At 31.6% G+C, this 27,241-nt stretch overlaps 2 protein-coding genes across 2 annotated transcripts; both read right to left on the bottom strand.

Moving 5' to 3' along the window:
* Positions 1-6,985: 6,985 nt before the first annotated feature.
* Positions 6,986-13,774, bottom strand: LOC139528238 (guanylate cyclase soluble subunit beta-2-like). The gene is made up of 6 exons (XM_071324514.1): positions 13,605-13,774; positions 11,986-12,131; positions 10,813-10,961; positions 9,579-9,725; positions 8,097-8,251; positions 6,986-7,514 (listed from the first exon to the last, which is right to left on the bottom strand). The coding sequence occupies exons 1-6, from the start codon at positions 13,772-13,774 to the stop codon at positions 7,364-7,366; spliced, it is 918 nt and encodes a 305-aa protein (XP_071180615.1). The 3' UTR covers positions 6,986-7,363.
* Positions 13,775-22,915: 9,141 nt separating this feature from the next.
* Positions 22,916-26,752, bottom strand: LOC139519255 (uncharacterized). Its single transcript, XM_071311220.1, has 4 exons — positions 26,527-26,752; positions 25,825-25,900; positions 24,373-24,493; positions 22,916-23,653 (listed from the first exon to the last, which is right to left on the bottom strand). Exons 1-4 carry the CDS (start codon positions 26,737-26,739, stop codon positions 23,518-23,520), a joined length of 546 nt encoding a protein of 181 aa, XP_071167321.1. The 5' UTR covers positions 26,740-26,752; the 3' UTR covers positions 22,916-23,517.
* Between the last annotated feature and the right edge of the window lie 489 nt (positions 26,753-27,241).

Here is a 27,241-nt window from a genome sequence, read left to right as displayed (position 1 = left end):
AAATATAATTATTTTCTGTGACTGTATCTTGCATTAATTTGTAGGATCCTTTACTATAAATAATTGAGCTGATCTGTAATAATAACATCTCCATGCCTTATATATCATGTACTGTAGTACGACGCTAAATTAAAACTGACGAGGAAAGGTAACACACGAACACCGAAAGCTTTATTTTTGTGAAGCCCAGGTGGTCGTGTGGTCTAGCGGGAGGGCCAGAGTGCAGGTGATTTGGTGTCACGATATCTCAGTAGCATGGGTTCGAATCCCGGTGAGGGAAGAACAAACAATATTTGCGAAAGCAAATTTACAGATCTAACATTGTTGGGTTGATGTTTAGACGGGTGTTACCTTTCCACGTCAGTTTTAATATAGCGTCGTACTACAGTACATGATATAAAAGGCATGGAGATATTATTTTTACAGATCAGCTAAATTATCTATAGTAAAGGATCCTACAAATGAATGTAAGATACAGTCACAGAAAATAATTATATTTATAAGTACGTCTGAGCCAATGACAACTCTACAATAGATGTATTCATCGGATATATATATATATATATATATATATATGTTCAAATGTTCACCTTATTCTTTTTATAGGTGTAATAAGATCAGACGCTCACACTTTAATTGCTATCCTAAAGTATGTTTTAAATTTACCTCCATCAAAAGCAATTTATGAATAAAAAGAGGTGTAAGGTATATGTCAATAACAACGCAACATGACGACCGAAATGACCTAAAACATATATTGGACACCTTGTTTTGTAAGGATGTAAAGATTTATTACCAGGAAGTCACTTTTGAATGCAATAAACTTTCGTGGATAGGTTACAATATTTTTTAATTTTGTTTGTCATGGCACTAAACTATATCATCTAAATTCGTAACAACGAAAATCAACATGCGATGTTCTTAGGTTGTTTTTGTTTTTATTTTTAAAATAAAAATTCTGTGTACCATAAAAATATACAAGATCAATGTTACAAAAATATAGGAAGTTTGATCAATTATAACTTTCGGAATATGAATGCAAAATGATGCAAATTCCAAATTTAGATTAAAAAGCCTTTGTGACACAATTTTGTCTTCTATCCATAACGACTTTTAATCAATTATAACGAAAGTGTCTCAAGAGCCTGAGTCGCTCACCTATAGTTTGTTATTTATATTTTTCTTATAAATCAATAAGTGTCGATAGTTTCCATCATTCTTACATCAAATAAAACACAAACCTTGTCACTTAAGGAGCATTTAGTTAAAATTTAGCTGACATAGCTTCAGTAGTTAAAGATTGTTTAAAGTTAACAACCTTATACATGTATGTATTCACAAACTGTTGAATTTAGGAATTTTATACTGTATTTGGGTTCGATATTAGTAGAAAGTGCTCACTTTAACTTATGAATGAGAGAAATCTATATCTGTAGAAATCAATGGGATGCATTATTCATTATAAGGATGTTCTAACCCCAGACAGAAAACTCTAGCCGTATTAGGCACAACTTTTTGGAACTTTTGATCCTCAATGCTCTTCAACTTTGTACTTGTTTTGGCTTTCGAACTTTTTTAATCTGAGAGTCACTAGTAAGTCTTGTGTGGACGAAATGCGCGTCTGGCGTAGCAAATTTTAAACATGGTACCTTTTGTTAGCTATTATTCGTGTGTTTTTCTTTCTATATGTTCTCCCATTTATTTGTATTGTAGTCCTGTCATGTAATGTTGATTTTCCCCTATTAGTCTTTGATTAATTTGCACTTTTAAAAAAATGTGCAGAATTTATCTTTGTTTCAAATAAAGAAATACTTGGCTTGAGTAAAGTTTTATCCTGTCCAGTACTATAGAATAAATTTCACATAATATTTCATTGCATATAAGAAAATAACCATCATTGGAAGTTAAACAATCAAATGTCTCCCCTTATTTTATCTGTGTACAAGGTTTAGTCACTATGTAACCTCAAGATTACAATATATTATATAGAAATCCCAAATAAAAAATAATTGTGTTCTGAAATACCCAAGACATATGTTTATGACACAGAAATGTTTTACTGTAATAAAATGTAGGATTAATTACCTACAACCATCAAATTCAAGGGAATATTTTTTTTCGACCTACTTTAGTATACAACCGGAAGTGACGTACCAGGATTTGTTGGTATTACATCTAAAATATCATTTACTAAGTCCGGAAAATGGCCATTGTGATATAATTGTTCGTTTCTACATGTATGTGTGTTACATTTTAATGTTGTTCGTTGTGTCGTGGTTCTCGTCTTATATTTGATGTGTTTTCCTCAAGTTTTAGTTTGTAACCCGGATTTGGTTTTTTCTCAATCAATGTATGAATTTCGAAAAGCGGTATACTACCGTTGCCTTTATTTATTCCATCATAGGTGGTTCAAAAAAAGATTGTATAAATTTATCTATATAATATACGTTTAACCTTTATCAATGATTGTCAATAAAACTAAGAATTAAAACGAGGAATGTGTCATCGAAACAACAACATGTCGAAAGGTCACCAAAATGTTTTTAACACAGCGAGAAAATACCGCACTAAGAGGTGGGCTTCAACTGACCCTTAAACAAAAATGTGTACTAGTTCAGCAAAAATTGACTGAACTCCAAAACATAAAAAAGGGCAAGGATTACTCCACCCTATTATCTGTGGTCGCTGTTGGCTTGAAACTGCCGTAGAACAGTTCGAGTGTGCTACGCTATTTTACTTTTACATGAAAGATGAAAAGCAACAAGAAAGACCCTGGTTCTTAAATTAGTAGATATACCGGTAATTTTAGTGTTGTCATATATTCCTATGGTAAATTATTATACATTGATATCGAAATCCTCGGTGTAATTCTGCTAACTTGAATTCAGCTTATCTATGATGTGCTCTGTGTCTTTACTATATTTTGTGCATATTAAGCTTATTGATTTTAATTGGTGTAAAAACTTAATTACATGTATAACCACTTGTTCAATAAAAATGTACGGAGAAGAAATTAATTTGGTTGAACAAAGACGTATATATCTGTTATTTTGTCTACCTTATTTTTTAAATTTTTTAATAGGTGTAATCAGATCAAATTTGATCTCCAACAAAAACAATTTATGCATAAAAAAAGGTGTAAGGTATACGTTAATAACAAAGCAACGTCACGACCGAAATAACCTAAAAACATACATTGAGCACCTTGTTTTGCACGGGTATTATTACAAGGAAGTCATTTTTGAGTGCAATAAACTTTCGCGAATAGGTTACAGTATTTTTAAATTTTGTTTGTCATGACACTTAACAATATCATCTAAATTCGACTAAAAATAAAATCAACATTCGATGTTTTTGTTAAGTCCTTCGATTCTTTATTCATTCTAAAATGTCATCGTGAAAATAGCTAAGATCAATTTTACAAAAATGTAGGTTTGAACAATTATTACATTTAACTCTTGTAATATATATATATATATATATATAAAATGATGCAAATTCCAAAATCAAATTAAAAAGACGTGTCGACATTGTGACACTTTTTTTCTTATACCCCTAACCACTTTTGATAAATTATAACTAGAGTCTCTGAGGTGCCTAAATCGCTCACTTGTAGTTTTTTACTTATATTTTCTTTTTCTTTTGCTTTTAAGTTTTTATAGAAATTAATAAGTGTGGACAAAAACCAGTTTGGATAGTTTTCTTCATTCTAACATGAAATTAAAAAAAAATCTATACTAGATACCCTCAGGATTATTCAGTGAGTGTTTAGCTGACATTGCTTCAATAGTTCAAAAGAGAAAATTGATTAAAGCTATCAATCATGATGAACAAATTGTGCAAAACTGCCTTTAAAGGGCAATAACTCATTAATGGGTCATTCGCCAATTTTAGACATTTGACTTATTTGTAGATCTTTCTTTGCTGAACATTTTTACAATAAACATTTTTACTGTTTACAGCGTATCCCTTGTATATTTAAGATTATAGCCCAAAATTGCATGAAAAGTATCCCTAAAAACGACGTCTTATTTGTCTGAAAATCTTATCTTGACCTATGGAACACTTTTAACCCATGTCAGATATGCTCTAAATGCATTACCTATTGCGATATAACCCAGAAACTATTTTTATCCATTGCGTGTTTTTGACGAAAGAGGAGATAGAACACAACCTTTATACTAAATACCATAGGATCATTACGCTTAAATCTTGTTGAAATTGGTTCAGTTGTTTCAACGAAAAGATCTTTGAAAAAGTTTACACCGGACGGACGACGATGACAGACAGCGAGTAATGGCCGAAGTTCCCTTTTCCTTTGTGGAAAGGTGAACTAAAACTAGAATTAACAGTAAACAATAGAATAAGCAACACAAATTTTAATTTAACAAACATGGTTACTCTGATGTCAATGTTCAATCAACACAGTTACTGGTGAATTTGATTTGTACAACAATTTAATTAATCAATATAGCGTTAACATCAATCATAATGTAAGAAATAAAAATCAGATGATTCAAAATACCTATGTACTTCGTTTATTCAACTGTCATTGAATATTTAAAACGCCTTTAAACGTGTCGTAGATGCAATTTTGTTAAACATGGAGCAATGAGCAGTTACAGTAAATGCAGGTCAAATATTTATACTTAGTATAGAATACGTCTGGGTAGTAAAAGACGGATGAAAGATACCAGAGTAACAGTCAAATTCATTTAAACTGACAACGCCATGGCTAAAAATAAAAAGTCAAACAGACAAAAAATAGTACATTAGACACAACATATAAAACTAAAGACTAAGCAACACGAACCCATATAAAAACTGGGGGTGATCCCAGGTGTTCCGGAAGGGTAAACAGATCCTGCTCCAAATGTAGCACCCGTCGTGTTACTTATGTTATTGCTTATCCGGTAAATAGTCTAATTCGGTAGGTCACATTCGTGAAAAGGAAGGGTATTGTAGTAAGAAATGTCTGCTGGCTTACAGTGGAATGAAACGTTTTGTAGCACGTTCAATTTCTTTCAGTGTCAATGTGTAGCCAGAAAACCAGCATATGATCAGAGATTAAAAGAGAGGCCAAAAATATTAAAAGGTTACTCAAACGAATAAGTCGATAAAACAAAACTGACGACAGCACCCTAGTAAAACATGAAAAATAACCAAAAGACCAACAACAGGAAGGGCTGATTGATCCTAATTAATAAAATTGAGAATGGAAATGGGGAATATGTCAAAGAGACAACAACCTAAACAAAGATCAGATAACAGCTGAAGGCCACCAATGGGTCTTCAACAATTTGAAAATCGTTAGATGTGTGTACCAAGTCAGGAATATAACAGATGATTAGCATTTCCTCTGTTGATTGATTTAGTCTAACATGTGTATTGTCATGTTTTGTGCACTTTATTCCATTTTTTGATATACCTTAGGGTATAATTAGTTTGTTAATTTCTCTTTTTTATACAACACAAATCGTAAAATGAAAATGATAAAAATACAAATAACAAATAAGATGAAATAAAAACAGGGGATAAAATCGTTCCGTAAAAACTTTGAACAATAGTTATCTATATCACTTTATTTCAACATAGTACTAGTCAACATTGAAGTTAATTTATTCGAGAATGTTGACGTTTGAATTTGATAATCTACATGATGGGGAAAATATTGCTAACATGTCTAGTTAACTACCATTATACGCACTTAGATTTAAATTACAGTCGGGTGAAAAGGAGTAGGTCCGGTAAGGACCGATTTTGGCCTCAAATTTCAGGTTCATCTGACGTAAGATTTTGACCACTTTTTAAACACTTAAGTGTCTATTTTATTTGATTCAATTAGTTTATATGAAAGATTTTAACTGATTTTGTCATTAAAAACGATCCGATTCAAGCTCAAATATGAAAAAAGCTACCATATATGCCAAAAAATGCAATTTTTCAGATGGTTTTTGTCAAAAATGAAAGTGGCCGCATCCGTGTTCATCCTCAACCTTTATATATGTTATGTATTATCATAAAATACAACTTACATTTTAATATTAAGGATGAACACGAATGCGGCCACTTTAGTTTTACACGAAAACCGTCTTAAATTTAACTAAAATGCTAGAATTGTGAAGATTTCAGTGATTTAGCATGACTTAATGGTGCTTGTACTCGATATATGTGCATAGTATTGTCAAAAACAGCCCATATTTATTTTTACAGAAGCATTCTACTGTTCAATTAATAAATGAAAGTTTACATTTTAACAATTTTGTAAAACTGCTATATTTTGGGGCCAAAAATGGGTCTTACCGGACCTACTCATTTATTGAATATGAAACGAATCTAATGGGAATCTTAAGATTTACGATTGATCTAAAGAAGACTAAATCTATTTAAAATTGTGAAACCTTTGGTTCGGGTATTTTCATGTTTCATTTGGGTAGCATTATGATGTCATGTTACCCCAGCAAAAGGTCATCAGACATCACAACAATAGTAATCAAGGTCCGGTGCAACAAACGAGCTGAGGCATCAGTTACCATAGTAAGGCGTTATTTTACTTGCTCATATATTTTTAATAAGGGTTTCTCTCATTCAACCAAAATGTGTTTTCCTTGTTAATAAAGATCATAGAAACGTTTTACAGTATCTCATATACTTAAAGATAACGCTGAAGAATACAAACCCCACCAATAAACTCAGAATGATCTCATTTATTCCTGAAGGATAAACAAATGCTACTTCACACTTGTATTATAAGATTTAAATGTGTAGACGTTTTTGAACATACTAAAAAGAAAACAGGATTTATAAGTGACCACTCACATCAAGATTATTATGCAGTTTCTTTAATTTCGTGCAAATGAATAATTATAATACAAATGTACAATAACTAAATTGAGAATTTATTTACTTAACACATTAAACAGTCTAAATATGATCGTAAAATCTGTCCTATATAGAGTTTGTGAGACACATATTTGGGCGTCATTTCAATTTAAGTGGATCGATTCAATAACATAATTTAGAACTGTCTAGTGTTCCAGTGTTGCAAATGCATCAGCATTCAAGTTGATACAAGAAATTAGCTCAGCATACACGTCGAGCTGTTTTGTTTCGGGAGTGGTGGGTGTCTTCTAGATATCGGTATTGGTCTGGTTACAATGACTGATCGACTCTTAGGACGTTCTACTGGTTTGTCGATTATTGGACTTTGAATCTGGCTTTTAGCTCGCTCCTTTATTTCAGTGGTTTTATCTTCATTGGTTTTATCTTCATTGGTTTTGTCTTCATTGGTTTTATCTTCATTGGTTTTGTCTTCATTGGTTTTATCTGGTAAAACTTCAATTTCAATGTCCATATCAATTGTTTAAGCTAAAGGCATTTTGCAGAACGCATCGTCAGGCTCCTCGTATAATTGGCCAAATCTGTTGATCAAAATGTAGGTGCTCATTAAACCTTTCCCTTTAATCTTATTTTTACCTCTGTCTCTAAAAATATACCCCTTGTCAATTAATAATCTGAAAAAGATAAAAAGAAAAAAGTATGACAAAATGTACCAGCATTGTATTTCCTGTCATCTGAATATAGCACCTGGGATTATTGGTGTCTCGGGATGATACAGATGTGATATTGAAAAAGACATATAATAGTCATTAAATGCAGATAAGTTTTAGGTGTAATACAGTCAACGGAAATTGTGCTGTATCAGCCATCCGTGATGATATCGATAGCATTCACTGTTGCAAAGGCTTTATCAAACATCTTATTTGTATAACGTAATGTCACATAAATAAATATACCTGAAGTAAATAATAGAGTGCATATGATATGTCTTTTTTAAATTCGCACACTTTATCAACCCTCAACCAATATAATCACTCGAGCAAACATCTTAGGGTTTTATTGATATCTCCGGTTGATATAAATGCAATATTACAAATGCCATATCATATTATCTTTTAGCATGATAGATATGTAGGCATTAAAAATCAATTTGCTTTTTTGAAAACTGTAAAGGACACCTACAATTAGAAACTGAAAAACATGAAAGTATAAATAAAATACGTTTTGCTCTTAATACATATATGAACTATAATTACTTTGCAGACTGTGGACTCGCATGAACCCTAGCTGGTATACCATGACTTTCCATTCTTGACGAAGTGTTAACAGTATCTCCGAACAGGCAATAGCGTGGCATCTTCAGCCCTACAACACCTGCAACAACTGATCCACTGTGGAATCCGATACGGATCTGCAAACATATTAAATAATGAATCAGGAAGGACACAACCAAGACTCGTCATCTACGTTTCCTTTGTTTTAAAGTATTTGGGTGTTTGATAAGGTCTCAATATACAGCACCTTATTTAAAATGAACTTCAAGTTGCCACTGAAAAAGATTTCCAATCGACGGCGGCGGCTGTTCAAATATAATACTGTTCACATATTCTATGATAGTTAATTCCAAAAGCGTATACGGCAGGTTTAAAGATTTAAATATGTGTAAGCTACTGTTGTCTAAATTGATAACCACCGTCTAGAAATCTGTGTTTAAGCGCAGTACTATCAACTTCATTTTTAAAATTTAGTAGTAATATGTCATAATGAAAGATTCTTCTTACGCAAAAACTTTAGTGTTCCAACGAATGAGAATAATCTTATTCAAAAACATGTCTGATACCTTTTCCAAAGAAATATGGTTATATAACAATCAAAAAGTTATTTCTATTTATGTCGCCACAGCTTCAAATATTGGATTCAACTGTAATCAGACATCAGTTTTCAGTTAGTAAATACTAAAGAGCATAATGTTCGCTGTTTAAGGAGGCAAGACTACATTGATATATCATCAGGTCAAATCTTTCGTTACAAATGAGATGTCTTAGTAAAGAGCATTTTTTATTTGTTCTGTTAATAATATTCTCCTGTTAATCTTCTCTCCACATAGAGAGCTGCAGTACCGTCGTTGGTCGACAAATTGACAAAAATACCTTAAGGACATAAGAGCTACGGTACATCAGCTGTACATTGTACTAAAACTAATTAAGCGTAGCAGTGGTCTTATCGCAGAATTCGTACTGGATATTCAAACATAAAATTTGCGTTTTAATTTTTCAAGGAAAAGTAAATCATCGACAAAAATAATTTGCATAGAAAGGAATATGCATTTTTTAAATGCACTACTTCAATTACCCTTTTTATTATCTTAATTTCGAAAAGTATTTATCAAATGCTGAAAGTTGTCGAGCTTTGGGGGCAACTTATAGCAATTCTAGTTTCTCATTAAAAGTTTTTTCACAAATGAAATTGATAAATGGCAATACGTTTCCATCAATACTGTATTCATATTTTAATTTTGTCCTACTTTCGGATAGAATCATTGCATAGGAAATGTTGTTATTGTTTGCCTATCTTGGGTAAGTTAGGGCGGCAATAGATCACGATGTTACTATTGTGTAAACAGATTAAGAGGAAAACAATCAACAGAAGGCAAAAAACAAAACTGAAAATTAGAAAAGTCATGTGATTAATTTGGATCAATTATTGACCTACATATGAAATTTATAATTATGAAATACCTGAATGGACTCTCCTGTAGCGGGAGACTGTACTTTGCCGGCTTCGTTGACCATGTCCAGGGGAAAATTGGCTACATTTTCTGCATGTGAGTTTGTTCTGGTTGGTACACCACTTACAACCATATATGCATCTCTTATAGTTTCGACCTTTAAATATAATTGCAATATCAGTAATTGACAGGGTTTAAGACGAAACCGGGTGTAAAATTAATCAATGATATTCACTGAAAATAAGACTAAGCAATTATATAGAGAGCTTCAATCTATAGAGCGAATGTCCTTATTTACTACTAACAATTGGGAATGGGAAAGTATTGACAGAGACCAAATGACGTAAAAATTAACAGAAATTTATGCATGCATTCAATATTTCGATTTTGTAATAATAGACTAAAATGCAGTTTTAAGTATAATAAACTCAGCATAGATACCAGGACTAAATTTTGTATATACGCCAGACGCGCGTTTCGTCTACAAAAGACTCATCAGTGACTGCGACTATAACCCTGTCGCATTTTTCGCAATGATAAAAACATCGCAATAATTTCTGAAATGACAGTATACCGACCACCTGTTTGGATTTCAAATAGGTCAATTACTTCAATGTTTTTATGAAGTTGACGAAAAAGTAGTGTAATATGGCTCTGCATGTTTACTTCAATTTTATATGTAAATGTTACTGTGAAATAAGTTTGTTTCTCTCTTAGTCGTATGTATTCATAAAATAATATTTTTGAGTAAAAATAAAAATTAGCAAATTACACAATAATTTTATCATATATATAACGTAAGATAAAAAATGGCGAAAACAGCCAAGTGATCAGTGCAAACCTTCTGTTAAGTGCCGCCTTCAAATCTCTGGAGACATCTTTGTTATTTGCATCTTTTGATACCATACGTATTACTTTTAAAAAGGACTTTTAATTCTGATATACTGTGGATTTAGTATAATTCGTGGATTTCAATTTTCGTGGATTTGTTTGGTACAGATAAACCACGAATTTACAATTTCAGCAAAAAATGCATTTTCCATAGGCTTAGTATGCAGAAATCACTAAACCACGAAATAAAATAAAAGTACCAGGATTATAATTTAGTACGCCAGACGCGCGATTCGTCTACATAAGACTCATCAGTGATGCTCATATCAAAATATTTATAAAGCCAAACAAGTACAAAGTTGAAGAGCATTGATAACAACGAAAATAAATGAATCCATAGTACTGTGCCTTACCTTATACACATTATGTACAGTTGTTAGGTTATCAAACCTCTGATACAAATTGTTGAGAAGATTAACAATGTCCATCGGTGTACACGCTGAGGCTATATTGGTGAAAGTCACGATGTCACTAAACAAGATAGTTACGTTTTCAAATTTTTCTGAAAATAAATGTGTTATATAACCATTTGCCCTTACAGAACATAAAATTTTTATTTTGTTTCGGTGTTTGTGAACTCATGGTACTGTACTACTGAGTCTAAACCACTGTGGATTGCGACACCACGACAGTATCATCAGTTGGATATCTAGTGCTGTTTATATTGCATGATATTACTTCGTTATATTTTCAGTTAAAACATACATAAAATTAGTTTAACTAAGATATTAGCTATCAAATTAACGGACGTTCGTTTACTGTTTTGGTTTTCTTAATAGCCTAGTTGTCTCATTGGCAATCTACTTTTTTGAATATTTCTTTATTTCTATATTTTGTTTTGTCAATAATGTGCAATCTAATCATCTAATAAGTTATTAATCAGACACATGGTTTTGATATCAATCAATTGTGCATTATATACTTCTTGTGTTTAAAGGATCTAAATAGCATGTTGTTTGTGTATTGTTTCTAATTTAATTGGTTATCAAAGGTACCAGGATTATAACCGTTTTGTTATTATTCATTGTTATTAGATCTTTGAATCATTGGGTTTCACTAGTAGAGCAGGAACTGCTGATCCTTCCTGAACATATAAGTGCATCCTATGGTATGTGTAGGTCATTCACTTGTAACTTTGCTGTGAATCGTGTTTTGAATTTTTGTTCACTATAGTTGTTTTTTTGCAATAATGTTGTGTGTTTTTATTCGACTTATGTTTTTATATTCCACTTTTGAATCCCCCTTTCTTTTCATTCAAATCCCATTATCAAATGTGTTTGTCTTGCTTATGTGTTTGTCTGAGCATAATATTGACAAGAGTTCAAAATCCGCTGCAGCGTTTTTGCAAGTTTACCTGTTCAACTTTAGAAGTTTGATGCACAAACAAGACTTAAGTTTACATTTTTGTTTTTCTTCATTCATCAATCCAAAAAATACTTGTGTTGTTGGGTATTGTTTTAATCACTCTTATAACAGAGTATCGGATGTTAAGCGTGTTGAAATGCAATTAATTATTGTACATGTACCTGTGTCTACAGTTCTACCAGCTAATAATTCGGTAGCAACTTTGGTTGGCAACATTTCATGTAATAACTCATCAGTCTTATTTTTTTCAATTTCCAGAGCTTTTGACATTTTTGTTAAATCTGCAGTTGTCTCGTCGAGCTTTTTTCTTTAATGAAATATATAGCTAAGTATAATGTAAACACAAAAGAAAACTCATTGACACATTAGCCAAAATCTTTTCGATGAATCATGTTCTTGTCATTTTTTATATGAGAAGTTTTATTAGGCATTGACGAGGTTTATAACAGAAAATAAAGATGTATTGTAAAATATTCAATAATTAATCAGTTATTTCAAGCTCTAATAAGTTGAGTCGTATTTCTTTTGAAATAAGTCATAAATCACATCTTAATGGTTATTTGACATAACTGTATCGCGAATGTAGGGAGTTCGATGCCCGTTTGACAGTGCGCTAACAGCATGTTCATATATACTACATTATTTTTGCGCATTTGTAATTTTTTTGTTTTAATTGCGATATTTAAACTGGAATACAACATCGCAAATTATAAAAAAAAAAAAAAACGCAAAATATATAAAAGAAATAATTCTATAAATCATTGAGTACCCATATGGACTATCAGCGAAAACGTCCTCCGCAATTGCATAAATTAACTTCACATTCAAATTATTTATCACGTATTTTAATCCATTGTCTAAGTCCTTATCTCTATTTGTTATCACAATATCACATTACGGGTTTACAACTCGATATGGGTTTCTTATTAAACTGGAAGCGAGGCAGGTGTTAGTAGGTTTTTGAACAGATATATCATGTTAAGGAGGGGTATTTGCGAAAAATACCAGGCGAGAGAATGTAAAATTTCGCGAGCCGTAAAGCGAGGGAAATTCATTCTCAAGACTGGTATTTTTCGCAAATACCATTCAAGAACATGCTATATCTGTTTAATTACTCCGAATGTTAATGTTCAAAAACGCATTGATGATCTTGACGTTACAAGCGTACAGTCGGGTAGAGTATTTTTGGCAAATACCACGACAGAGAGGGTAAAAAAGGCATGTCCTTTTTGCATATACCCCGGCGGCGTTACAAAAATTACGATATTCATTTGATAACAGTAAATTGGTGAAAATACACTGGCTATCAACCAATCAAAACCCAGGATTCTTAAAATATCTTCAAATATCATCGGTACAGATACTTAGAATTATGATTATGACTATTTCCAAGCGTAATCGGAATAAAAATGTTAAATGTATTCTTACGAGTCCTACTTTGATGGACTATAACTTATCTGTCGTACACATGTCTTTATGGCCGCAATTCATTTGGTTTATAAAACTCAATTTAGTTATAATTTTCTAGTAATATATGATTATGCTTCTACCTTTTGAAGACAGTACCTAGTGGTTTATTTTATTAATTATTTTTGTTGAGTACAAATTGTTGAGCACATATAGTTTAAACGGTATCAGTCTGATAATAATACATGAATATACAAAATTACACCATTTATGTTTTGAAAATAAGAACATTGAATACTTTTTATGCATCATTATTTTGTTTAGACATCTGATTCTAGCAGGTCTTTTTAATACTAATATAAAGTCTAATTACGCTATTTCCATCTCAGCCATTCTTTGTTGGTTAAGCAGAATCAGTTCTCGTGTGACGTCATACAGTGGTATATCAGATATATACAGGTCCATTGCTTTTAGTTCCTGTAGACTTGATATACACGGTGAGCTGATAAATATCATGTGGCTTATATCTGGCATCCACCGCATCTGACCTAAAAGCATGAAAGCAATATGTATGATACTTTTATTAATTAATGTAAATGCCGTATTTATGTTACTGTAAGCTACTTTACGCAATATGGAATTATAAATATATTAATTCATTTTTCTTGTCATCGAATTACATATTATTATGGTTTGTCCAGCAAATACACAATGTATACTTTTCAAGATATTTGTATACATGCTCAAATATTAACAAACTATCTGTAATACTACAAGTTCAAACACAATCAATTATTTACAATTTGATTCGATTGAGTTGGAAATGGAAACTTTCGTTTTAACGCATATTATATGGGTTGTTTTCATATACAAAGTGTTTATAATGTATATTCTGTTGTCTTACGACAAATTTATTTGACGTATAAAAAACTTTCTGACGTCAGACACAAAAATCAATGAATGGGTTTGTAGATAGATGTTTTTGTGTTCTGTTCCTTTTAACATTGTTATACGATGATGACTGATGTACCCATATTTTGACTATTTTATTCATTGTGTCTGTTTAGTTTACGCATCAATGTAAATATAACGGAATTTGATGAGACTGTCATCAAAGTGAGAGGGTAAGCGCTATAAAACCGGGTTTAATCCACCATTTTCTACATTTGAAAATACCTGTACCAAGTCAGGAATATGACAGTTCTTGTCCATTCGTTTTTGATGCGTTTTGTTATTTGATTTTGCCATGTGATGATGGACTTTCCGAATTGATTTTCCTCTAAGATCAGTATTTTTGTGATCTTACTATTTGTAAATATATATTATAAATCATTATGATTATACATTTATGTTGCTTACAAATATTGTAATTTAAATCAAATGTATATAGCAGTATTGTTCTTATTGCAATAAACGTCTTACATTTTTTTTTTAATTTATTATCTAAATAGAAAGAATTGGAGAACTGCTATTTCTACCGAAACGACATATTTTTTTGTTCTTCCTTGTGGTATGCTTTCAATTTTTATTGATCGTTACCTTTGAGAACAAGAACTAACACGATTATAAGAAACATTCAAAATATTATTACATCAACATTACTGTGACATCTTTAGCTTACATATTTTCGTAAAGTTTATTTCTGGTTTTCCTAAAAAATTCTGGACTTGAATTTTAAAGAAGGCAGATGTTTTTTTATCTCCATAGATAACAATACTAACAATTTGTAACTTTACAACTTTTAATGATAAAAACAAGGTTTAAGTACACTATTATTTAAAGTTTAAGAAATTAAAGTCAAATGGCGGCATGTCCGTCATTAATCGGAGCTTTTTCATAGTATTCATTGTTAATGTCCTCATCAAATAATGTATGAAAATGATTTTTGAGGCCTTTTCCTTTAATTTAAATAAAACGACTGCAATGCGTTTCAAATTTAAATTATAAGTATACACACTGAAGTTAAATAATAAATGATAAAATATATTATTTCCATATATCCAATCAAAACCCTCCAAACAAACTCATCAAAGATACCAGGATAACATTTTGTATATACGCCAGAGGCGCATTTCGTCTACAAAGGACTGTCAGTGAAGCTCGAATCCCAGGAGTTAAAACGTCAAAATTTAAAGAGTATTGAAGACCGAAATTCTCAAAGTTTTGTCAAAATACGGTAAAGGTAATCTATTCCTGATGTAGAACAGCCTTAGTATATCAAACATTTGTAAACAGGTAATTTATAAATATGCCCATATCAATGATAATTCTTGTCAGCGTCAGCACAGTAGTGCTGACTTCTGGAGCTGGTGATACAATTGGGGAATTAAAACTCCACAAGTAGTGGCATCGTCCCAGTGGTTGTAAATTTACTCATCATAGATATCAGGATTAAATTTTGTATTTACGCCAGACGCGCGTTTTGTCTACAAATGACTCATCTGTGACGGTCGAATTCAAGAAGTTAAAAAATCCAAATAAAGTACCAAGTTGAAGAGCTTTGAGGACCAAAATTCTTAAAAGTTTTGCCAAAAACAGCTAAGGTTATCAATTCCTGATGTAGAAAAGCCATAGTTTTGAAAAATGCAAAAGCTTTGTAAACAGATAATTTATAGATATGACCATATCAATGATAATTCTTGTCAAAACAGAAGTGCTGACTTCTTGGCTGGTGATACCCTCTGATAATTAAAACACCAACAGTGGTATCGACCCAGTGATTGTAAACAAACTCATCGTAGATACCAGGATTTAATTTTGTATTTACGCCAGACACGCGTTTCGTCTACAAAAGACTCACCAAAGCCTCTCTTCAACTGCCCCGGGTTTACAAATGCCAACCTAATGCCTGAAAATAAAATACTACTTTTTTCTCATTTTATTTATATTTGCTGATGTTTGATTTTTCATTTCTCTGAGTTTTTTAGTGTTCTCTTATTTCAATTTTATGTATACATGCATTGAATATATCCTGTAACTCTATGACCAATATTTAAGTCGGTTATTAGATATCACATTGAGCTTGTGATAAAGAGACAAAACGAAATTAAATTGCTGCTTTATATATCTGCTTTTTCCTTGAAAATTAATACTCAGTCTTATTGACGACTTCAATCAAAGACTATGACAACAGTAACATATCTTCTGCTCAATTCTATGACATATAAATATCTTAAATAATAAGTTACGCTTGTACACATTGACGAGACAATAACAATCAAAACCAAGAAGTAAACAACAGACTAAAAAAAAAACAAAGGACATTTACATCAACAATTATAAAAAATTAATAAGAAACAACACGAACTCCACTAAGGTAACAATACACAGTTAGGAAAAAAACTTAAAATTGACACTCATAATTTTTAAACACCCTCTTTCCCCTCCTGTCTAACAAAGAAGGCTTTATATGTGTGTTATGCATGTATATACTTATAGAAAGACAATCTTCCATAGATTTGATTTCTAATGGTCATAAGGGTGAAGTATAATCCCTTTTGGGTGTAACCATGGCAACAATCTGCATTTCTTAGAAACAAAATATAGCAAAAAAGGGGGGTGAACATGTCACAAAAGTCTCCAAAATTTGGTCTAAAGGAAAATTTTAATCAATTACAGTGATACCTTTCCTGAATCCATAGGTTTATATCTATCAAGTGGTCCGAAACAAATCATATGCATTTTTGCTCGTTTTTCCATAAAATTGAATTAAAAAGATCGGTGCTCCGGTAGGGTAAGCATTTTCTGTACCATAAACGGCACCCGTCGTGTTATTTCTTTGTACAGTTCGGTAATCATGGAAGGTTATTATGACTGAGGAAGAATATCAGATATGATTTCTGACACACTTTTTTCGTAATGGCCAGTCAGCTCATGATGGCGACCGTAAAATTTCTTGAGTGATGACCTTAATTTGATTGATTCATAGCCCTGTCTTAGCAACTTTTGAGAAAGCAGTACTCCTCGTTCAACAAAATCAACGTACTTTAAGATAGCTCTGGAGTAACGTATCAATTGAGACACTTATACTCCATATGCTGGTGCCGCTGGGATGTTGCTACACAGAAATGGAAAGTTAACTATAGGAATAATAAAATCATCGCGTTTGTCATAAATGTTGTTATAGAGTTCCTCAACATGGATGTGTTCCTCATAAAAAATTAATCAAAAAGAGGCAGACGATGCCAAAAGGGTTTTCAAACAAAAAATTGAAGAAAATCTGATTCTGTCATTATCATAAAAGAGGGGCGAAAGATAACAGAGGGACAGTCAAACCTCATAGATTGAAAATAAATTGACAATGCCATTGTTAATAAATAAGAAAACAAACCGACAAATAATAGTACACAAGACACAACATAGAAAATTGGAAGGGGGGTGATCTCAGGTGCCCCATAAGGGTAAGCAGATCCTGCTCCACATGTTATAAATAACACATAAAAAAATCTTCAAATTTTAAGAAATACCAAAAATGTTCGATCCCAAGAACAGATAATCATAGTTGTTTTTGGCAGAGAAACTTTCAGAATTTCGGGTTGCCCTTTTTACCTTTTTTTTAGGGGCGTCACTGATCAGTCTTTTGAAGACGACACGCACTTCTAGCATAATAACAAGTATGTCTGGTATTTATGATGAGTTTACTGACAACGCAATGACAATAAAGGAAGAACGACGAAAATAGAAAGCAACACTCTAAAAAAAAAAATCTAAAATGAAAACTAAAGGCTGAGCAACACGAATCTAACTAAAAACCGTGGTTTTCTCATGTGGTCCGAAATTATTTTATTCAGCTCTACATGCATCACTTTTATGTTACTCGTATATATAGGAATTCGGTGATATGTTGTTATGAGGAAGAACCGGCGACTGAAATGTATATTCCCATTCCTATTTAGAGAGTGTGCGGATGTCACAAGGATGGTGATAGATCCATAACAAAAGACGCTTCTAATCTCATTCATTTGAAGTTCCGCGGTTTATGTTTTTGTAAACACTGTGCCTCCGTTATTTAATTGGAGTAACGATAAAATAGCATATCAGCCTGCTCAAGCCAGGATAACAAAGTGTTTATTTAAACGAATCGATATCTTCCCATATTCTTGTATAAACTATAATAAAACAAATAACAAGCAAGAAAGAGGATTTATTTCATACTTTGAAAATACATGGAGGTAAACATGGAAACAGGTTAATATTACTGGCCTAACATCCACTGTAAGCCTTCACTGATAATGTATAAGTTAGCAAGACAACTTAACAAACACTATCAGTGAAACATTAAATGCCTTATCGGTAAAAAAAACTGAGGTTAATGAAAGTTTTAGCTACAGATATATCCATACCAGATTTAAAGTCAGGACAATAACGACAATCTGATATTTTCGAACAAACTACATTCCTTCTTATGGTAATGGCAAGTGTAATACTAAGTCAGAACGGTATGGGTTTTTCATTGTTGAAGGCACTACGGTTGCATGTATTTGGCAAAATCCACATCATTTGAACTTTGGTTGATAGTTGTCTCATTGGCAATCATACCATAGCTACTTGTTTTTATAAATTGCATTAAAGGGAAATTCCGCGATTTTTTACTTATCATCTAATTATGTTCATCTTAACATAAAAAACACATTTGCAAAGTTTTAAATTTATATTCCTTCTAATAACGGAGAAAATCAAGTATTTGTAACTTTTTTGGTTGAATTCTCGAGTGGGTCGTGACGTATTAGCCCGATTTATTGAATTATGGGAAAAAATAAAATCTGTTTAACTCTTATAGCTTATCGACAATATACGTAATTAAAAGCGCACAGCTGACGAATGGTCGAAGTTATAAACCACAATATAAGAATGAACGAAAGTGAATATGCATATATATATACCGTTTTGTATTGATTGAATTAAACTCCTATAAAATTATCTCTAGTAAATGTTTTTGAATAAATTTAATTAATTATTGTTGAGATTTTTTTCATAAAATATTTATTGAACATTTTTACTGATATTGAACTGAAAATATTTCAGTTCTATTTACCGTTATTGTTTTGATAATCATTTCAATGCAACTAATGTGTGAGCAGAGTGTGTATATTATTTTGTAAAGGTCACTGTATATTTCTCGGCTTGAGGTCAATTCGTTTACCTTGTAGCTATTTAGCCGCAGGTGTGAGTTCAAGCGTACACAGGTATAAATGTTGTTATTTGGAAAGGATAAATAGAAAGGATTAGAGTATATGCTGTCATGATGTTAATACACTAAGATTAAATACACGATGAGAATAAAGATACAATAATTAAATTGTGTAAATTAATTGAAAATAAAATTCAGATTCGTAATTCCGAAAGTGTATAAAAATAAAAGGAAACAATTTTTGATTACTTTCTTAGCGGCAATTGGCGTAAAGATTTAAATATGAAGCAAAAAATAGTAGTTTTAATCTTTAATAAAAACTAAATGCAATATTACCCAATTTGATATACCATTGTACATCTGTTTGATATCATTGACTTTACCGGAATTTCTTAACTTGTATTCAAATCTGGCTGTGTTTAAATGCTAATAAAACTATTGCAATTTTAAAGTTTTTAATTGACAAAAAAATACAACATACAACATGCATAATTTTTTTTTAGTTTCTTTTTAACATTTTATTCTTACATAATTAAATTCATTTGACAATCATTTACACGAACTTTTTGTGAAAAGAATACTAATTATCTAAGCCAAGGATTTGTATACAAATCCTTGTCTAAGCTAAGGCATTATATCTTTTGAGGATTTTTGAGGATTTTTTTTTTAAATTCTATGATAATAGTTGTGCAATGTTGAACATGATAGCCTTCATTAATCCAAATAAGTAATACAGTAGTTGTAATACAAGTTATACTTTAGTCATGCATTACAGATATTGACGAATTTATAATAGTTCGTTCATACATCGTTGTTCATGAAACAATCATTATTAGTATACATGTAAGTTTCCTGACGTATAAGAGCCATTGAGGATGAGCTCCAGAGAAATCAGACTAGTTGCGTTTCGTTCGTTTGTTTGTTGGGAAAGGAGAGGAAATGCAACCGCTTGTACAGATAAACGACAGAATTACCATACAAGCATTTATAGTCAACACAATCAGAAAGAGTTCCCATCGTTAGACGGGGAATATGAAGGCTTCCAAGAATGAACAAGTGACATGTCTAACTCTGAACAGTTAGAGAACAGACTATCGACATCGAACGCTTGTTCTTGATATTTGAAACTGTATGCATATATATACGTATACGTTTATGATATAGTGATGAGTTCTGACAAAAACTAAATTCCTTCATGGTTATATCTTGCCATACGTTTATATTGGTTTGTAAGGTGATTACTCAAAATCGTTATTTGAAAATCCTGTTTGTGAGATGTAGATTCATTTCAATACAGAAATTTCGTCTATATATTTCACAAGTGTATAACACGGAGAAGCTCTGAAGGTTCATTACTCCCATTTTGTTTGGGTGTGAACCATCGATGTTTACAGCAATATCAAGGAATAAGGTGATGATGGTAGAAAGAACTATGGGCGTCATGTGGCAAATATGACATGCATATCGGACAATGAGTTGTCAATCTGTATGAAAAGTTTTCCAATACAACCATATTATTGAGAAGGAATGTTTACATGCTATACTCTCGTACTAGTATTACAGGGTTCTTGTGGTGTTCACCTTAGACACACATCGTTTTAACGATGTTTAAAAAAAGACAGAACCAATTTAATGTCATATTTCCCTATTTTTTAAATATAACTAAAATTCTTTTATCTGACAAGAATATCCCTATTTAGCGAACAAGTAATTTATTCTTTTTTCGGTTATTGAATACCAGGAAAGAAAATAAATCCCGAAATTAATTTGAAACTTTGATACTCAAAAGTTTCCCAGCAAAATATTCACATCCCCTGGGGATAATTAGTGTTCGTCCAGTGGCATATATAACAATTGTGATGACGAATTCCTTCCTTTGTTTGAGAACAATCTTATTGAAATATAAATCTGTGATTTTCCTAGGTCCACAGCTTCAATGAACCAAAGCAAAAGTTATACATCGACCTGTATTTAAATCAAATTGGTTCTCTTCTTCTTTTGGTATACAACTGTAGTCTATCGACATTCGATGATTACATACTGTTGGCATACGTTGGCTAGTCTATTTACAACACTTTTACCCCTATTTATTCAAAATATATGTTTTTTTCTTATGTTCAATGTATACACGTATATATTTTAAATTGCGCTATAGTTCCGTAACTTTATATCCAGTCGTATAAACGAATCGTCGGCAAGTGCGTACATTTTTTTAAATCAATATTTCTGGTCTGTTCCAATCTGTCCTTCACTATTGACAATGACTATATATTACATTTTCCCAAATTCACCCTTGGAAAAAATATTTAAATAGATTTTAATTTCATCAAATCTTATTTTTTGGGTATTATTTATATATTATGAATTATATTCTTTACACCAGAAATGTTATTTATAAACAAGCGTATGAGTTTAGTAATGACAAGTAAGACAGAGTTGTATATTATACATCTGATAGTTCAAAATGGAAAGTTATAAGTTATAAGTTATCATCCGTGTACACTGATCAATACCTGCAGAAGTGAAACGATGCATGAACTTGCAAGCCCGACAGGAAATCGCTTGAATACCTGGACGTGTCACCTCACACCCCTCACAATACCTTTGGAAGTAATACCTTTAGCCATGCTGGTGATCAGATAAGGGAAGATCAAAATATATTTGAAAAAAGTTTATTACTTTAAAGAATTATGAACAAATTAGATTTTCGAAAACAATTTTCACGGAACACTTATTTATGATTTCAACTTTGACTTTTCACCTAATTCCAATATCAACAGTTTAAAAACAACAGACCATGGTAATTTAAAAAAAGTAAGAATATTTTCCGTATCAAGTTAGTTAGTCGTATTAAACAACCGTACGATTGACAAGATATCGACACGCAATTACGACTACATCGGTTACTGTAGTTTTGTTTCTTTGTGGTTTATAGACATATCGTTTTTATTCATCGGGAAAGAAGACAAGATGGCGGATCTCGGAGAATTGATACTCTAAATTTAAAATCGATGGTGATCGCTTATCTAGCGGAATAAAACTTTAATATCTATGAATTTGAACATTTTTATACAGAATGAACATAATATCAATTTTTGATTTTTTTGCGAAGTTTCCCTTTAAATATGATTTTAGAAATAGACATACATTCATTAATATTAATTTCGTTATTACGGAAAGTTTCTCAATGTGTAGCCTTTTTGGACACACAGCTTTTGTGTCTAGCAATTTATATTTTACACTGATAATCGATACATGTCGTATTATTATCTGCTTGCTGTGTGCAGATGCGGGATATGTCTCGCTGCGTTAAAGACACATTGGTGACCTTAAAGTGATTTCGGTTCTTTGGTTGGGTTCTTGTCTTTTAGACACATTCCAAGATTCCCTTCCCCATTCAGTTAGATAGTTGATAAACGTGTTTTACAAACATTTCTTGAGTCGTGTTATGCGTTGAAAATAATTCTAAAACTAAAATTTACCAAATGGTCTTTTTTTAATGGTAATTGAATAAACAATATTCAATATAAGGTCAACCACAAAAAAACATCTGTGATATATACATATTTCTTTTATTTATACTATTGAAACAAAACGCAGTAGTAGCTCAAAACCATTGAAAATGTTGAAAAGGACTAAGAAAAAAAGTAAATGAAAAACAAATTACAATGCCTTATATGCTTAAAATATTTATTTATATTTCAAGAAAGTAACTCTAAAAAATAAATCAAGAAAGATAGGGATGCCGTTTTTCTGTTTTACGTCTCTATTCTGTGTGAACAGCGGTAACATGTAGGTTATTTGCAGGAACTGTACTCTAAATTAAAACTGTTAACCCTTACACTTTTTGATGGTTTTAATTGTCATTTTCATTCACAGAAAGTGAAATTTTAAGTTTCATAATGGAGGATGAATGAGAAAAGCTAATTGACACAAGGCGAAATAGATATTCTAAATTGTTTTTTGTTTTCAAATACAAGTATGCGAATGCAGAAATAACAATGATAACTACTAATGTGGGTATTGATGATAAAACAGTTGCATGTTATAATCTTGACTAACAAATATAAATATGTTGATATACAATAATTGTTACAAATATATTATTGTTGAAAGTAGTCATTAATGAAATTACGTTAACCATCAGTATTTAAAGTCATACTCGATACAGATGGTCTCGTATTGATTCGTGAAATATTTCTGAAATGTGGTCTACTTCTGTTTCAATCGAGCCTTCGGGTGTTCCACTCGTGTTAATATTCCATGAGTCAAATTGTGTGATCCTCTTGTTCCTGCAAGCAAATATAGTCTCAGTTAGTACAAACACAAGTAACTGTAGTTACATAAGTGTTCTCAGAGCCTGAATGCCTAACATGAAGTGTGTATAATCGAAGTAAGACAAATTAGATTTAAAAGGTTTGTTTCTGCTAATAATGCGACATGTCTATATACACGTAGAACCTGTTTGTTTTCTCTCGTTTTTTTAACATTTGTCTGCATGTTGTTCAAATAGTACTAAGTTTATTCAAGATATACAACTCAATATAAAGGTCATGTAGAGAGTAAAGATCGGCTTTTGATTACAAAAGACATTTCTATAAATAAAATAAGTAATAGATACAAGCAATTGTTTATTTAAGTACAACTTTTAAATAACAATCACAATGAGAGTCAAGACAGGGCAACTTTGAACGATTCACATGTAACTGAGATCAGTAATATCAAAAGTTAGATCGTAAAACCGAGTACATGTGCTTGTATTTTCAATAGATTATTGGTGTTTTGAAAGTTGGCTTAATAAACTAAGATAGGTAAACAATAAAGTTTTTGTTTGGGAACCGGATGACTTGAGTAACTAAACATAGAACCGATGTTGGTTTTTTTAGCATTTCTATGCAGGTTGGTCACAAAATACGAAGTTTATTCAAGATATAGAACTCTTTAAGTCCACGTTCCATTTAACGGTTTAATCTATTGCATTGTCATTATGAGACAACATAAATATTCTTACTTTGGTTTAGATGTTCTGTAAATCAGCTTTATTAAGACGATGACACAAAAGATCACAACTAACAATAACACCGATCCTCCAATGATAATAGGTCCTATGTAAGAAATCAGTTCATCTTCATCTGAAAACGAAAAAAACACACAACAGAAGCATGTTAATGTAAGGTATCTGATAAAGATGATATGGAAGGTTTATCGTTATAAAATAAACTGCATTTATGAAAAATAAGGGGAAGCAGTAGTTTGTAAATCTTTAAATCTCGTTCAGTAAGATCTTATCCAAAGGTTTGAATTTGCCTTTAGTACTTTATGTTTACGCCTTTTTAACATCTCTTGATTCAAGCGTCACTGATGAGTCTTTTGTAGACGAAACACGCGTCTCGTGGAAATATGTAATTTCAACCTGGTATCTATGATGAATTTATTCACAGTAGCTTAAATTAGAAAAGTCACAATAAACAACATAAACAGATCTGTTAAAAGCAGAAGTCGGTGAAAAGAGGAATAACTTATTCATCTATTTTTTCAAAAAATATCATGCTTACTGCTTGTTTAGCAATTTCAAGTAATACAACATGATTGATGATATAAACGTCGATACTTGAACTGTGTAATGTAAAACAAAAACCCGATTGAAACATTTGATAATAGCATGAGCAACACGACGAGTGCCACATGTGGAGCAGAAACTGCTTACCTTTCCATGGCAACTGAAATTTTGTGATTTGTTTAGTAATAACAAATATAAGAAAGTTGGGTGTTTTATCTCGTGACAAGCAACCAATAATAGCTTCATAATATGGAGTGAATGTTTGTGATATATTATACGAAATGCTGATGAAGTGAGCAATCGTTGATCTGCAAATGCTCATTGACAAAACGTTCCAGGTACTACTGACATTGTTAAAATTTAATGTAAAATATTTGATTTTGTTTTATCAAAGTGGCACTTTGGAAATAAACGCAACGTAAATACCAACGGACTCGCATAAAAAAGTTTAAAATATTTACAAATCTCGAAAAGTAAAACATTTCTACCTTGAGCATTATGCCTAACTGTCTGACGTAATATTATTAGTACTTCAAACGTCAGACAGTAAAACATAATAATCAAGGTATAATATTTCTAGACCAAGTAAGCACTTAGATTGTAAACTATTAGGGGCGACTAAATTAAGAGACAGATTTTATGAGAAATTGTAAAATTTTACGCTTCTTTCCCAAAAGATGTTCAATACCATATAAATTTAACATATTGTGCTATTGCTCGTCTCGGTAGATGCTTTACTTTTCAGGTAGCTGATAGAGGAGGAACTTAGTTATTGTTTAATCTTTACCGAAGTTTTTCTTTGAATTCTTTTTTGATATATGAAAAAGGGGATGTGATATGACTGTCATTGAGAAAACTATATTCAAAGAAAAGAAAATATGAGACTATAATCATCAATAATACCTTTCGGAGTTGTATCTTTGGGTGTAGTTGTTTTGTCTGTAGCCATACCATCTTTCGTGTAATCTGGACATGAAGCCTATAATAACCATTAACAAGCGAATAGTTCCATATGATGTTTCTGTGTAATATCTTGTTTAAACGTTGGATAACGAATTTGCAATTAGCTGAGTAAGTTTTTCATCAATCTTTAAACCGGAACATAACATGTATTTACAAATCTGTTCAACAAAGGTCAAATGTTTGGACAGGAATTCAGAAAATAAGACATGTGTATGAAGTTGATGATTCTCAGGTGATATTTTAGTATACATAGTTGTTGCTCATACAGATTATTTAAGATAATTGCGTAACAAATCGTAGACTGACAAAACACTTAACACGTATATATTAATTTACATTACTGATGCCGAGGGAAAGTTAATCCGTACTAAAAAAAAACATTTAAATTATGCAATTCATCAGGTGCATTAAAATAAACTGACCTATGATTAAATTTAACTTATCTGCAGGAAGGGATCGGAGATTTGTCGCAGAGAACGTAGAAAAAGCAACATAAGCAACGAACTCCAATTACTTATTAAAAGTCTGATACCTTAAATAAAGTCCCAAAAAAAGTTATAATTATACTAACTAACAGTTACACAGCATACGTGTAAAATAGTAAATCATAAACAAAATTTATCAAAATTGTATATCACTTACAACAAATACACATGATATCGAGGAGGCATTGCAGTCATAACACTCCTCGTCATAAATTAAAATGCTGACTGGGTCACTAAATTCAATTCCATCATTTGATAATCTTAATTCGTAGCCTTCAGCCATTCCAGTGATTAAAGTCGACCTTTTCTTACGGTTTCCAATTAAAGCAACAAATACCATGAACGCAGATCTATACTCAGCTTTTACCATGACTGGATCTGCATATGTTAACCTGAGAGAAAAAAATGATAGGTTTGTTGTTCCAAAAAGAATCGAAAACAATGAGTTGGGAAGTATTAATTCCATAAATTAATGAATTACATAATAACCTGGATGGACAAACATAGAATAACAAAACCTGCATAACAAATTCGAAATGATATGCTTATGTATTTTTATTTGTTGAAATTCAAGAAAAATCTAATGCAGCTGGATGTTTTATTTAAATATCGAATCAGAAAAATTCAAGTAAAGTTGACGTAGGACGATTTTAGTTGTCATTCTTTTACATTATGTTTATAGCTTTTATATAATGCATAAATGAGCAAAAGAAAAAAAACGAATATATTGAGCACATATCTTTTGACATTTAGAGTTCAAACTCAAAATCATCAACCAAAAAATATTTCTCTTGCCTGAAAATGTGTTTTATTACACCACACATCATTAGACGGGAAATATCCATAGATATTCGTCCTTTGACACGCTCTGG

This window comes from Mytilus edulis, chromosome 1 (genome assembly GCF_963676685.1).
Source record: "Mytilus edulis chromosome 1, xbMytEdul2.2, whole genome shotgun sequence".
NCBI classification, from domain to species: domain Eukaryota; kingdom Metazoa; phylum Mollusca; class Bivalvia; order Mytilida; family Mytilidae; genus Mytilus; species Mytilus edulis.
The sequence above is the reverse complement of the archived record's forward strand: the minus strand, read 5'-3'. Positions and strand labels throughout refer to the sequence as shown.